General features: G+C 43.7%; 1 protein-coding gene across 1 annotated transcript in view; it reads left to right on the top strand.

Annotated features, from left to right (window-relative positions):
- The window catches only part of LY96 (lymphocyte antigen 96), a 44,617-nt gene extending 31,158 nt beyond the window's left edge, over positions 1-13,459 (top strand). Inside the window, exon 5 of the mRNA XM_073330807.1 lies at positions 13,287-13,459. Within this exon, the coding sequence (XP_073186908.1) occupies positions 13,287-13,358 (72 nt within the window). The 3' untranslated portion in view covers positions 13,359-13,459. The remainder of the gene's footprint in view (positions 1-13,286) is intronic.
- The last annotated feature ends 915 nt before the right edge of the window (positions 13,460-14,374 follow it).

Here is a 14,374-nt window from a genome sequence, read left to right as displayed (position 1 = left end):
CCATGTACACTGGCCAAACCGAACAGTCTCTATGTAAAAGAATAAATGGACACAAATCAGATGTCAAGAATTATAACGATAATTATATATATCTTCATTGGATCCATGCAGTGGAAAATACATTAGGAAGTGGGTTTTAGCCCATGAAAGCTTATGCTCAAATACATTTGTTAGTCTCTAAGGTGCCACAAGTACTCCTCGTTCTTTTTTCATCTGCAGAAATCGTGCCTTGTTCCACAGGAATCCTATTTCAACCTCTGTGCACCTAAAAAGCTGCACAGGGACTAAGTCTAGGAACCCACAAGCTAAGCAAGTATTTGAATGTGGCATAGCACATCATGTCATCATGATCAAAATTTAGCTCAGCTGAAAACATCTGTCATGAAACCTGATATATGTGAAAATACCAGACCAAAAAGAATCAGTTTGTATTTGAACTATGGAGAAATTTCAGTGCCTTAAGTAATCTAGAATGAGAATGTTAGTGAATGCTAGTGATGGATGAAACTGTTTAAAAAACAAATAGGCTTCAGAGTGCCATGGGATCAGCTAACCCCTTTCTTAGCATCTGGTGAGTCTTGCCTCAGTGTCCCCTCTTGGATGAATTCATATGCTTCCAGGCATTTCAAAATAACTTTCTCTCTCTTAGAGTCTCATTTATTACATCACAAAACAAAATATACATTGACTATTCCTTTGGCTCTTACAGGCTGTGGTACTTCCCCCAATTCTCCCTGTAACACACAATTCCTTTCTGTTTTGCAGCACTGGACATAACAGAACACACTTCTGTCCCAAAGTCAGGTCCTAAAGCCTCTCCTGCAGGTATCTCCCCAGCTCTCTTCACTAGGAGCCACTTGAATCTTGGCAAGCTTCCTTAGCCTACCACTATCCTCGCTAATTTTAGACTCTTCCTGCTCCTTGTAGGTTTCCTCTTCTGAGTGAACAGACAGCCCCTGTACAAGCTGGGATGCTGTCATGTGACCTTGGTCACCTGACTTATGCATAGGCCTGAGTTTTGAAACAGGACACTGAAACATTCACATGAAACCTTGGTCCTTACACTAGTTATGAATAAACCATACATAATGGATACTAATATACTGAACAGACAGCAGTCCAGTATGAGCCTTCTGTTGGACTAGTAAGGATTCAGGTAACAGATACACTTGTTCTCTGTAATAGTGTTGGATAATAAATAGTATTGGATAATAAAAAGTGTCAGTGAAGCCATATTGTGCGCTCTGAGAAAGAATGTATTTGTAGATTGAGGACAGCCTAAACATCCTATGATTACTTGGACTACAAAAAGCCAGCTAATAGCACCTAAAGCTTTTACAGAATTGTAGCATGTTGGATGGTTGTTTGCTGGCCAACATTTAGAATGGGTTCACCATCCAGTCAGGTTGTTCAGCAAGGAGAGATGACACCTGTAATTCTCTTTGATTAGTGACAGAAGCCCTGATTCAGCAATGTACCACTGAAGTCAATGGGACTGCATGCTTAAAGCTAGGTATGTTTTAAGTACCTTGCTGAACTGGGGCCAGACTGGCTAATGGGGAGAGCAGTGGAGATCCTGCAAAGAAGATTATAACTGAGTAGAGAAGAAGTTATAGAAGATCTAGATTATGTTATGATCTATCTATGATTATACTCATACACAACAGTCAAGAGAATATTAGTGATAGGTATGGAAATGAAAAGTCATCTGCTCCTAAAGATAAGCATGAAAATGTAAAAGGTGCTGAAGATGAGCTGCTCTGCACATGAGTCACTATAGACCCTGGAGCCAGGAGAGGAAACAATTATTCAGTGAAAAGAAAGTGAATAGCCTCCACTGCCTTGGAGCTATTGTTTCCATTTCTGGTAGGGCTGCTCAGGATAACAAAGAAAGCACTAGTAATTATTAAGACAAAAAATTACAAAGAATAATGTGTAGCAATCTAGTGTGCATACAGCGAGAAAGCTTAAGATAACCCAAAGCTGTTCTTGTTGTAAGGGCTAAAAGCTGAAAGAGGAATAAATAAATTGTACAATGGCCATTTAAAAATGAAACTTTAGCATGCAAAGCAATTCCTGTGTTGGAATTTGGAATAAGGCCACTGCTCAGACTGATGCATAAAACACCTGTGACCATAAAGGAGCACATTTTTTTTTTTTTTACCATGAAAGAACTGTAAATATGTCCTCCAGGGTTATGTCTGTGGGATATTATTTTTAAAAGCAACATTGAGTGCCATTCCCTTTTACAGACTATTACAGTAAAACCTCATATTCTCCAACACCTCAGGAATGGAGGTTGTTCGTAACTCTGAACAAAACATTGTGATTGTTCTTTTAAAAGTTTACAACCGAACCTTAATGCAGCTTTGAAACTTTACTATGCAGAAGAAAAATACTGCTTTTAACAATCTTAATTCAAATGAAACACGCACAGAAACGGTTTCCTTATCTTGTTTTAAAAAACTTTCCCTTTATATTTTTAGTAGTTTAAGTTTAATACAGTACTATACTGTATTTGCGGGTTGTTGGTTGTTTTTTTTTTTGGTCGGCTGCTGCTGCCTTATTGTGTACTTCCAGTTCTAAATGAGATGTGTGGCTGATCAGTTAGTTCTTAACTCTGGTGTTTGTAACTCTGAGGTTCTACTGTATTTTAAAAATTTTCCTGGTTTCTGCTGTTATCTTCAGTTACCACCTCCACACCACCTGCATGCCCTTTCACATATTTTTAATTTTTTTTTCAATATTAGCCACAGACTAGTCCTTGAAATGTTTGTCTCTTTAGGTTTTATTTAATACAGTTAAAATAAATTTCTTATACATACAGCTTTTTATGGCAGCTATGTTCATTATGTGTATAATCCTCTTCATCTCTACATTTGACAGATATCTCTATAAAGGAAAACAAAACAAAGCAGAATAAGGAAAAAGGAATTATCTGATCAAAAACATTTTATATGAGAAAACAATTACGTTCAAATAAGAATATTTAATCATGTAAGGTAAAATTCACCCTCTGTGCAGAAAGCCCACATCCGGCCATTTCCTTGTTCATGTGGACCTTCTACACAGGGGTGAATTTCACCCTTAAAGATTAGAGCTAATTTGGTCCTCTCCTAAGTTTCATAAACATGCACAGGGGAGCACCGAGTAGGAAAACAAAGGAAATACATTGGTCAAACTGGACAGTCTGTACGTAAAAGAGTAAATGGACACAAATCAGATGTCAAGAATTATAACATTCATAAACCAGTCGGAGAACACTTCAATGTCTCTGGTCACGCGATTACAGACATGAAAGTCGCTATTTTACAACAAAAAAACTTCAAATCCAGACTCCAGCGAGAAACTGCTGAATTGGAATTCATTTGCAAATTGGATACAATTAACTTAGGCTTGAATAGAGACTGGGAGTGGCTTAGTCATTATGCAAGGTAGCCTATTTCCCCTTGTTTTTTCCTCCCCCCCCCCGACGTTCTTGTTAAACCCTGGATTTGTGCTGGAAATGGCCCACCTTGATTATCATACACATTGTAAGGAGAGTGATCACTTTAGATAAGCTATTACCAGCAGGAGAGTGGGGTGGGAGGAGGTATTTTTTTCATGCTTTGTGTGTATATAATAAGATCTTCTAAACTTTCCACAGTATGCATCCGATGAAGTGACCTGTAGCTCACGAAAGCTTATGCTCAAATAAATTGGTTAGTCTCTAAGGTGCCACAAGTACTCCTTTTCTTTTTGCGAATACAGACTAACACGGCTGTTACTCTGAAACCAGTGGAATTAAGGTTACTTCTAATGGAGGACTGAGCATGCAGTGAGAGGTGCTAAGTATCCAGAATTCATAGTGACTGACTCTATTCATAGTGTACTGAAAAATCCTAAGAGCAGATGAAGTCAGTTTATTTTTATATGAACTTTATAGGTCTCAGGTTTTCTCAGAATCAGCCCTTAAGTCTTCTTTTACTGGACAATTGAAACAGCTAACCCTTTTCTAATGTAGTTGTTTTTACAGTTATTGGACAAATTCAGTTGATGACAGTGGGTACAAGTCCACTAATGTCATTTGGACCCATACTATCTTTATGGCTGAACTGTTCTTTCTAACTTGGCTTTTTTGTACAAGATATTTTGGATATGGTTTTTTTTTTTAAATTTGGAAGAGGAGTAAAAATTAATCTAAACTTGCACTAATGGAAAAAATAATCAAAACTGTAATAAAAGTACAACAGTAATAGAAGGGTTTAACTCCATATATTTGAAATACGAATCTCACACTTTTATCACTTGGATACATAATCTTTAATTAATTAACAGCTATAGGACTTCAGTGGAATCTTTTTGCCACTGGAGGATCTCCGTATTTCCCCATGAATGCAGTAGAAATAGTCAGAATGTATAAAATAGTCAGACTAAAATACCAGTTTAAAAATGAACATAAGAGAGGGCTAGAAAGTTCAAGCAGTATGCTTTTTGGGACTATATTCTTAGTCTTGAAATGGTAACTACTTGCCTTCATCACACAGCTCCTCCATAGCTACCAACAGACTTCTTTTTGGCCTTGGCCTATAAAACACCACAGAAGTCCATAACAGTGCCAAGAGCACAATGTAGGCCTGCCAGCCCCCCCGTTCTTCTCCTTTTGGCTGCCAAATGTAGAACCTCCCCATGCATATGTTCGCATGGAAGGCCTGGCCATACCCACCATGCCCAACAACTCACGGGGTTGGGCAGTAGATGAGCGAGCCCCTCTATCCCAGAACCATGGTTAGTTAGAGGATTGTAAGGAAATGTCACTCCTGACTTCCTGCTGCCAGGATTCCTCTCATTGGAAGAGGGGTCTATGGCTCCAGAGAGGAGGGTCATCCCCCACTAAGTGAGTTCTTGGGATTGGTTAAAGGCCACCTGATTGACTTTGGGCCAATCAGCTGGCAGAGGGGTGACGCTGAGAGAAGATTATGGGTTTGGCCTAGGGTGATGCTGAGAAAAGATTATGGGATTGGCAGGCTATGCTGGGAGAACATGCTGCTGACATGTTAGTGGAGGGAGTATGCCTAAATGTAGGGTTAAGAGATTGACCCAGGAAGCAGGCTGTGGGTATAGCCTAGGCAGAGCAACCCATGGGTTTGGACACTTGGCTACACAGCAGAGACTGGGATCTGTGATTCTAAGTTCACACTGCATCCAAGCATTAGTGAGCACAGCAATAGCCAGGAGTTATACTGATTTGGGACAGGCCAGGGGGCCTTTGTACTCTTTTAGATAATATAGTATTGTGACAGAGCAAGATATGTCTTTATCAAATTGTGAACTCCATTTTATATTAACAGCTCTATTTTGTATTGTGTGTCGAAACTTGCCAAATGCAAGGTCACTGCACTGCATTCCAGGACAGGACCTTAACACCTCCATTGAAGGTCCTCTCAAAAAGGAAGCCAGAACAGACCAAACTGGGGCTATCCATGCTGAATGACTGTCAATTGCTGGTCCAGTGCCAAGAAACGTTGTTGTTATTCACTCCCCTCTACAGCTGGGGCAAGCCTGCCTTGGGGCTGCGAGGTGGGGAGGCTGGAGCTCACCAGCTGAGAACATGGCTAAAAGGAGACAGAGACTGTACTTAAGAAGGGGTGCTGCTCTGAATGGAGGTAGGAAGAGCAAATGTCACCATGTGGAAACAGGATGTGCAGAAGAAAAGAGAGTATGAGAAACTCTACCTGGCCCAAAATGCAGACAAACACAGAAGGGGTGTTCAGAAGCTCAGATTAAGGGAGGGTGTACCTCAGGACTTTTATTATGTCTCAAAAATTTGTAACTTTTTATGAGTAAAGTGACTGTGCTTAAGAAATTCCTTTGCTAAACCCGTGTTTCCTGCTTTCCTGCCATGTTGTCCCTGAAGGGATTAAACTAGAAGCTCAGAGCCCCCACAGAACAGGTGCAGTTCTGCGGGAGAGTGTGCTCTCAAGAGGTCTGAGGAACTGGTTTCATGATCTAGTGTAGCTGGACTGCAGAGTCCCATGTCCCAAGGAAGGGCATCAGACAAGTGGTCTGAGCTTGGAATTGTACCCTAGAAACAGTGACTAGACTACCCAGACTCACTTGGCTTGGCAACACATGGGACTTGGTGGTTATGAAAGTGCTGACTGTACAGAGGGGGACTGGGCCCCATTGTATGTATAAATATGGACACTCATTTTTGTACTCTTGCTCAGGTGGTATGTGTGGCTCCCTGAAGGAGCTCCTAAATGGTCCCTTTTACTAACTGAACCTTTTTGTCTCTGCATAGATGAAGTATTAGGCATATCTGAATACAGCATTTATATTTTGGAGTTATTTCCAGCCTCACCAAAGGCTGTGGAAAGAAAACAAGAATGTTAGGCCTAGTGGGAGGCACAAAGCTTGGAATTTGGGGATTGCTCAGTGAATGAGGTGTACTCTTCACACTGCTTCTGTGAGGGCTGGATTAGGCTAGGCAGGCCCAATTAGCCGGTTAAGCAGCAAATAAGTGAAATATAGGCTGAGTGGAGAGCCTTGATTAGAAGGAAGCTCACCTGAGCAGAGGTGGGCTGAGCTAGTATAAACCCAGGAGGATGGTTTGTGGTTTAGTAGAGAGAGAAGGTGGGAACCCAGGGAAGGGGTAGGGCCCTGGGGAAAGGGTGTACCCTGAAGAGAGCAGGGTGGTGTAGGGTTGCCAACTTTCTAATCGTACAAAACTGAACACCCCTGCCCTGCCCCGCCCCGCCCCATCCTTGTGACCCTGCTTCTGCCCTGCCCCATCTCCAAGGCCCTGTCCCCACTCACTGCATCCCCTTTCCCTCTGTTGCTCACTCTCCCCTGCCCTCACTCACTTTGACCTAGCTGGGGCAGGAGGTTGGGGTGAGGGAGGGGAGTGAGGGCTCCAGATGGGGGTGTGGGCTCTGGGATGGAGCCGGGGATGAGGGATTTGGGGTGCAGGAGACGGCTCTGGGCTGGGGAAGGGGGTGAGGACTCAGGGCCTTAGTCCCGGGCCCCCGCTGCACCGCTGACCAGACTTTTAATGGCCCGGTTGGCGGTGCTGACCAGAGCTGCTAGGGTCCCTTTTTGACCGGGTGTTTTCTGGTCGAAAACCGGATGCCTGGCAACCCTTGGGTGGAGAAGAGACCCTGCAGGATGTAGAGTAGGAAGCAGCCCAGGGAGTAAGCAGCAAGGTTGGGGACTGAACAGACCCTGGCTGTGTGTTGTAGGATCCCCAGGCTGGAACCCAGAGTCGGGGAACCCAAGCCTGTCCTCTATCAGCCACCGAGGAAGGGGCACCAAGGGGCAGTGAAAGGGAAGACTGCCTGAGGCTGCTGGTGAGAAGGGACTTTGTGTAAGGGGACTGTTGAGCCCTTACTGAAACTTAGTGTGGTTTTTTGGTTGGCCCTCTCCCAGTACCAAAAGAAAGGGTAAAGATGAGAAATCAAGACACTGAGACTGACAGTCCCCAGGGCCAATGGGGAGAGGCCAATGCTCCAAGTCAGCAAGACTGACAGGGCAGGCCGGCCAATGTGGGTGTCAGGAGCCTGGGGTCCCATCCTCCATGTCAGCTGGAGCTGCCTGGGCCACAGCAAGACCAAGATAAGGAGAGAGCAGCAGCCAGAGCCAGAGAGAACCAGAATAGCAGCCTGGGGAGCTGAGCTGGAGGCAGAGTGAAGCTGCGGCTGGAGCAGTCTGGCGTCGGGTGTGGTGAGTAGCTGGGGAAAGCGAGGGGGACCTGGGGCAGCAGGCCCAGCGCAGAGAGATGCCCCCAGCCAAGATACCTTGCAGGCCAGACTTGGAGGTGGATCATAACCCCGACGGGGCACGGGCGACGCTGGGAAGAGGGGTCCTTCCACCTAGAGCCTGAGGGCGTGTGGCCACCGCGAGAGCAAGTGTCCAACCCGCAGCATCCCTGCAGCACAGCCAGGCCCTGGGTAGGAGGCCTGGAACGTGAGGTGCAGACTGAACTTCCCTTACATTCCAGAGACAGCTGTTTGTGGTTCTGCCGTGGCCACAGAGCAGGGTTACATGTTTTCCTTTAACCTTCCCCATTTTTTAAATTGGTTGCTGTTTCATAAATTGTATTTGCTTTGAACTGTATGTAATGATCAGTGGGTCAGGGAAGTGTCCAGTGTGGAGAGAGTACCCTGGAGTGGGGACACCCTAGCCCCCGTCGTAAGTGACCATGACAAGACTGGGGGGTGGTGTTGAGCCCCCAGGAATCCTGGGCCCAACCTTGTTGGGGTTACAAGGACTGCAACACAGAAGAGTGGGAGGGCAGCCCTTGAGGTTAGGCGGGCCTCTGGGTAAAAGGGAGGGGGAAGCGAGGACTCGGATCCTTCTGCTAGCCAATTCCACCAGGGTAGTGGTAAAACACTGGAATGCGTTGCCTAGGGAGGTGGTGGAATCTCCTTCCTTAGAAGTTTTTAAGGTCAGGCTTGACAAAGCCCTGGCTGGGATGATTTAATTGGGTATGGGTCCTGCTTTTGAGCAGGGAGTTGGACTAGATGACCTCCTGAGGTCCCTTCCAACCCTGATATTCTATGATTCTAGTATATAAGCCAGGAATGTTCCCCACAATGGTGGAACCATTCCCCCACTTATATCGTATACACCCCTGGAAGGGGAAACTATGTAGTGACCTGGCCAGGGGGATGAGTCACAAAGAGAAGTGATGCTGTAGCTCACGAAAGCTTATGCTCAAATAAATGTTAGTCTCTAAGGTGCCACAAGTACTCCTTTTCTTAAAGAGAAGGCTGCAGTTCCTGGAACAAGAGAGAAGCTGCAGAGAGGGAAAGAGAGAGAGTGCGACCACCAGAAGGAGCATTGGTCTGGCAGAGCTAATCCCCTGAACTATCAGGAGGCAGTACTGTCCTGCGGTGAGTAGAGTGCCCCATGACCCTACCACACAGGATTTAGATTTATGGCAGCCATTTTACTGGCTCTATCAAAAGACTATATAGCAATGTTAATGCCTCAAAGTGAAACATTTAAAGCAACAAGTGAAGTAATGTTTTCAAAAGGTAGTTAACTGAAATGACATATGGCCAGTGCCTTTGGGGTAACACCTCAAGCACCCTATGGTATAGTTATTAACCAACAGTGGCTAGGATCTCAGTTTTACATCTTGCACAACTCCTCCCTAACACCATTCTGGTATATGGATTCAGTTCTGACTTGGAAGGCAGAGGTGCTGCTAACATTTGGCCTTCAGGTAAAGATGAATTCATTCACTAGGGGTCCTATTTTTCCTCTCATGCTGCTTTTCCACTCCTATGAACTCACTCATTTAAGTGGAGTTACTTATGATTTATGTAGGTTCAAGTGAGGGGACACAGTCAGGCCCATTGAGACCCTTTTAAAACGAAAACCACAACAAATAAGGTAGCTTCTGTCTGGTGTTGACTGAATTTAAATGTCTTCAAACTTCCTTTTGGAATTACAAGATACAAAATGGAACATAACATGATGTGTATCTCACGGAAGCATTTTAAAAAAGGTCCAGGGGCCCAATTTTACCCCCAGCTAGGTACATAGAACTTCTGTTGCTAGAAAAGGGCATTGTGCAATTGTAGATAAGGGAGGAACTGAGTCCTGAGTGAAACCAAAGAACACACACAAACTACTTCTGAAGTTTCTACTTTTTTTTCCCCTTGTTCCCTTTACTATAGGTTTCTTCACTAACAGAGCCATCTTATCAGCCACATAAGAATTGCTGTAAATTTGGACATTCCTTGATTTTCCCCCAACCCCCACATCAAGTGCACTTCATTAGTGTGGAGGTGGCAGTTTTGATTGGATTTGATAATTCCTTTTATGATAGTCTCTCTCCACCTATAATTCCAAGATTCCATCCTATTCAGAATGCAGTTGCTAGATTGAGAACTCTTTGTAATTTAGGCCCTTCAAGGGTAGGATTGAGGGGGCATGGGAAGTGAGAGGGTGGTACTCCTCCAGGCTATACCCACAACCCAAGTTTCACTTAGTTGTGACACCAAGATAGGCTATCATTCACAATAGATCGATCATCATATTATGGTTTTCACTTTTGCCTTGCAGCAATGATGTATATCAACAATGAAATAACTTTAAATGTGGTCATTAGGCTTCAGAATTATCATCCTTTTGAGATGTACAAGAGCAGTTCACACTTCTTAGAATTATTGTTTTTACTTAGGTTTCCCATCATCATGGTATTAGTTTACACTTACTTTAAAAACAAACAAACAAAAAAACCATATCAGTTAGACTTGTTACAAAGTGAAATCCTGGACTCGACAATAAAAGGTGTCAGCCCATAGGAAAATGTACTAGTTTGAAGAATCAACATAAACTTATCCGCTTAGACCCCTCAATATGACATTGGATTGTTGAGCAGCAAAAGTGCTATTCCCAAGCTGGTCAACTTTCAGAAGAAAATACATTAAACAACTTTCAGAAACTTGCAAACAAGTCTCTTTTCTCTATTATTTGTAGAGCTAGTCAGAATGGAGTTTAATTGGAAAATGCCGATTCACTGAAAGCACTTCAGGTTTGACTAACTTCCATTGAATTGTGGAAACCTTCCTACAGAGGTGAAAGTAAGCAGGTCCGGTCCAGTATGGCGTACCGGCAAGAGCCAGTACGCTGTGCTGGACCGGACCTGCTTCCCCAGGCGGGTGATTTAAAGGGCCCAGGGCTCTCTGCAGCAGCCGGAGCCCTGGGCCCTTTAAATCACCTCCCGAGCCCCGCTGCCAGAGCCCTGGGGTAGTGGCGGCAGAGCTCTGGCGGTGATTTAAACAGCCTGGAGCTCCGCTGTGATAGCAGCGGCCAGAGCCCCAGGCCCTTTAAATCACCCCTGAGCCCCGGGGCTCTCAGCCGCCTCTGCAGTTGGTAGCTCCAGGGGTGATTTAAAGGGACTGGGGCTCCCAGCCATAGCCAGAGCCCCAGGGCCTTTAAATCTTGATTTAAAGGGCCTGGGTATTTAAAGGCCCCACCTCTTCCAGATGAGGCCACACCTCTTCCGGTTGCAGCTCACGACTCCGGAGTACCAGTAAGTCCTTTAAGTTACTTTCACCCATGCCTTCCTGGTGGGCTGCTGAGGATCCCAGAGCTCCGAGGGTCTGTGGCTTGAGGGCAGTCCTGCCATGTGGACTACCCAGGGTCCTGGGACCTCGGGGCTTCCAGACTCACGGGCCAGCGGGCTCACCAGGTGCCAGAACTATTAAGAGGTGAGCACCTGTGACAGTGGCAAGCATCGTATCAATTTCACTCAGCAGCTGTTGGGTCCTGGAACTTTTGAAAACACCATGGATCAGTGTTCCAAATTTTCTCATTTCAGGAATCTCTGCTTTTGGAAAATTTTGAACCCAAACCAAATTTCAAAATGTTGGGGTTTCCTATTGTCATAAATATAAAGAGAAGGGTAAACACCTTTAAAATCCCTCCTGGCCAGAGGAAAAACCCTTTCACCTGTAAAGGGTTAAGAAGCTAGGATAACCTCGCTGGCACCTGATCAAAATGACCAATGAGGAGACAAGATACTTTCAAAAGCTGGGAGGAGGGAGAAAAACAAAGGGTTTGTGTCTGTCTGTGTGATGCTTTTGCCAGGGACAGAACAGGAATGGAGTCTTAGAACTTAGTAAGTAATCTAGCTAGATATGCGTTAGATTATGATTTCTTTAAATGGCTGAGAAATTAAGTTGTGCTGAATAGAATGAATATTCCTGTCTGTGTCTCTTTTTGTAACTTAAGGTTTTGCCTAGAGGGATTCTCTATGTTTTGAATCTAATTACCCTGTAAGGTATTTACCATCCTGATTTTACAGAGGTGATTCTTTTTTACTTTTTACTACTTCTATTAAAATCCTTCTTTTCAGAAACTGAATGCTTTTTTCATTGTTCTTAAGATCCAAGGGTTTTGGTCTGTGGTCACCTATGCAAATTTACCAAACCTTCCCCATGAAGTGGGGTGCAAGTGTTGGGAGGATTTTGGGGGGGAAAGACGTTTCCAAAGAACGCTTTCCTAATAAATAAACCCAGATAAACGTTTGGTGGTGGCAGTGGAAGTCCAAGGGCATAGGGTAAAATAGTTTGTACCTTGGGGAAGTTTTAACCTAAGCTGGTAAAAGTAAGCTTAGGAGGTTTTCATGCAGGTCCCCACATCTGTACCCTAGAGTTCAGAGTGGAGAAGGAACCTTGACACCTGTATACTAGAAATTCTGAGTCTTCGCAGCTCTAATGATTTGTATTGCTGTAGCACTATACACTCCAATCATTGGCCAGGGCCCCACTGGGCTAGCCCTGTACAAACACCCACACACACACACACTGCCCCTGCCCTGAGGAGCTTCCAGTCTCAATGAGGGCTTGTCTATACAAACAGTGCTACTGCACACTAAAAGTTCCCCAGTGTGTTCTATTACAGGAATGGGTGGATGAAGTTCTGTGGCGTGCAAGTGGTCAGACTAGATAATCATGGTCCCTTCTGGCCTTAAAGTCGGAGCCTGAGACTCACTCTCATTTAAAAGGGGAGTAGATCAAAGCGCTTAAGGCAGCTTTCAGCTTGTGGCAGCAGGGGCCACATGGACAGTGAGTGTGAGGCAGGCTAGTGGATGGTAGGTTTGCACCCCAGCATGCCATACATTAACTGTTTGTACAGACAAACCTTAAGATATTTGTCACAGCAGAGTGCTCTGCTTTATCTTCTCCAGGAGCTAATCTTGCATTATTCTTCCACATGGATATTCTGCTCTTATCTCTCGGGCTTTTCTGATCACTTTGATGTGATGAAGCAGTACAAAAATAGTACAGAGAAGAAAAAAGCAGATTGCCATATTTCTGCTTTTAAATGGAGAGTCACTTTAGTTACTAAAGAACTCTACTAAATGTAGACATAAGATCAATGTTCACATGTATGGCTTAAGTTATCTGTAAATCATTGGGGATTTAGGAATTTCCTAAAAATAAAAATACAGAAAATTACTGGCTTCTCAAATAGCTAAGAGTGCAAAATTTTTATTTCAAAAGTCTGGCTCTCATTTGAAAGGAAAAGGGTTTGCTCTTTCTGTTTTGTTGCTATAACTGTAGCTGTTAGCCAGTTTGCCTCAAAACAGGATCCTGTGTCAGGATCCTGGAAGAACAGGGTATTGAGGGAAGGTAGGGGTGCTTATAATGTTGCCCATGTTTGTATATTTTGGATACAAATGCCTGATTTCAAATGGGAAGGCACTTTATTCTAGTTTTAATTTAGCTTTAGGAAACTTATTAATTGAAAGTACTATTCTAATCCCAAACCTTTTATCTCTTCCACAGGTCATATGCTGCTGTATGCTTTTTTCACTCACTTCTTCCTTCCTTCTCTTCCTGAATGCTGTCCTTATCTAGGAAATTCCCCTTTGCAAAGCCAGACTACAATGCTTCCAGCATGCCATGCATATCTTACATACTGTCCCAAGAGTCAGCTGCAGAATTGCCATTTGTCTATTGTCCAGTCAATGAAAATAGATTTTCAGTCCTCCAAATATGAATAATATCAGTTCTTTAGCTGTGGTTGGCTTGATTAACCTGTTCTGCATGTGCCAGGAGAAAACTGAAGGGATGGAGCTTCAAAAATATGGCTGAAGAGTATGCTGCTGCTGTTAAATGAAATAAACCAGTTCTGAATCCGTTCATGGGTTTCAGAGGAAAGCTATCTCTGCCACTGTTAAGCAGAGGCCAAATGCTCCAATTCTCTGCTGTTTAACAAGAATGTTCAGAAGACTGGATGGATGGAGGCATTTTGAGACCTAGCAGTTCTGGGTCTTTGATGGAAATGTCCATGAAGTAGTTGATAACTTCCTCTATTCTTTCCTATTTTCTTTACCGTTCTACTTATTGTAGCATGATGTGTGGCAGTCAGTGGCTCTGAGGATTGGGAAATTCTGGGAGCAGGCAGCAAAAACTCCCCTTCGCTTGCTGTTGCTGAGAAAATTGGTGATGCATTACAGTATGCCTTGTTGTGAAGTATCCTGGCCTTTAGAAATTGTTACCTAATTTAATGGAAAAAGTCAATAGCCATTCTTTGAAATGAAATTTGGTTCACTTTATGTCTTACAGACATTCATATTTAGCTAACTGTTGCTATTGTATTTATGTAAAGGTTATGCCAAGCCTGGAGGAGGGGAGAATGACTTAAGGAATATGGGTTGTAAGAGAAACTAGTAGCACTGTTATGCAAGATCAGTTGCTTAAAGGTATGCTAAATCCAACAGTTTTATATCTGTCACTGATATATAGTTCATGATGATCATATTGGTGTTGATTGTGGATTAATTCCACACTGACTCCTCATCTCCCTCCTTGCTTTTTATCAGCACCTTCTGTGGCTGTTCCTCTTTGACTTTATTCATTATTTGGCAGCG

This window comes from Lepidochelys kempii, chromosome 2, assembly GCF_965140285.1.
Source record: "Lepidochelys kempii isolate rLepKem1 chromosome 2, rLepKem1.hap1, whole genome shotgun sequence".
NCBI lineage: Eukaryota > Metazoa > Chordata > Testudines > Cheloniidae > Lepidochelys > Lepidochelys kempii.
Note: the sequence above shows the minus strand (reverse complement) of the source record. Positions and strands in the feature narration are given on the sequence as shown.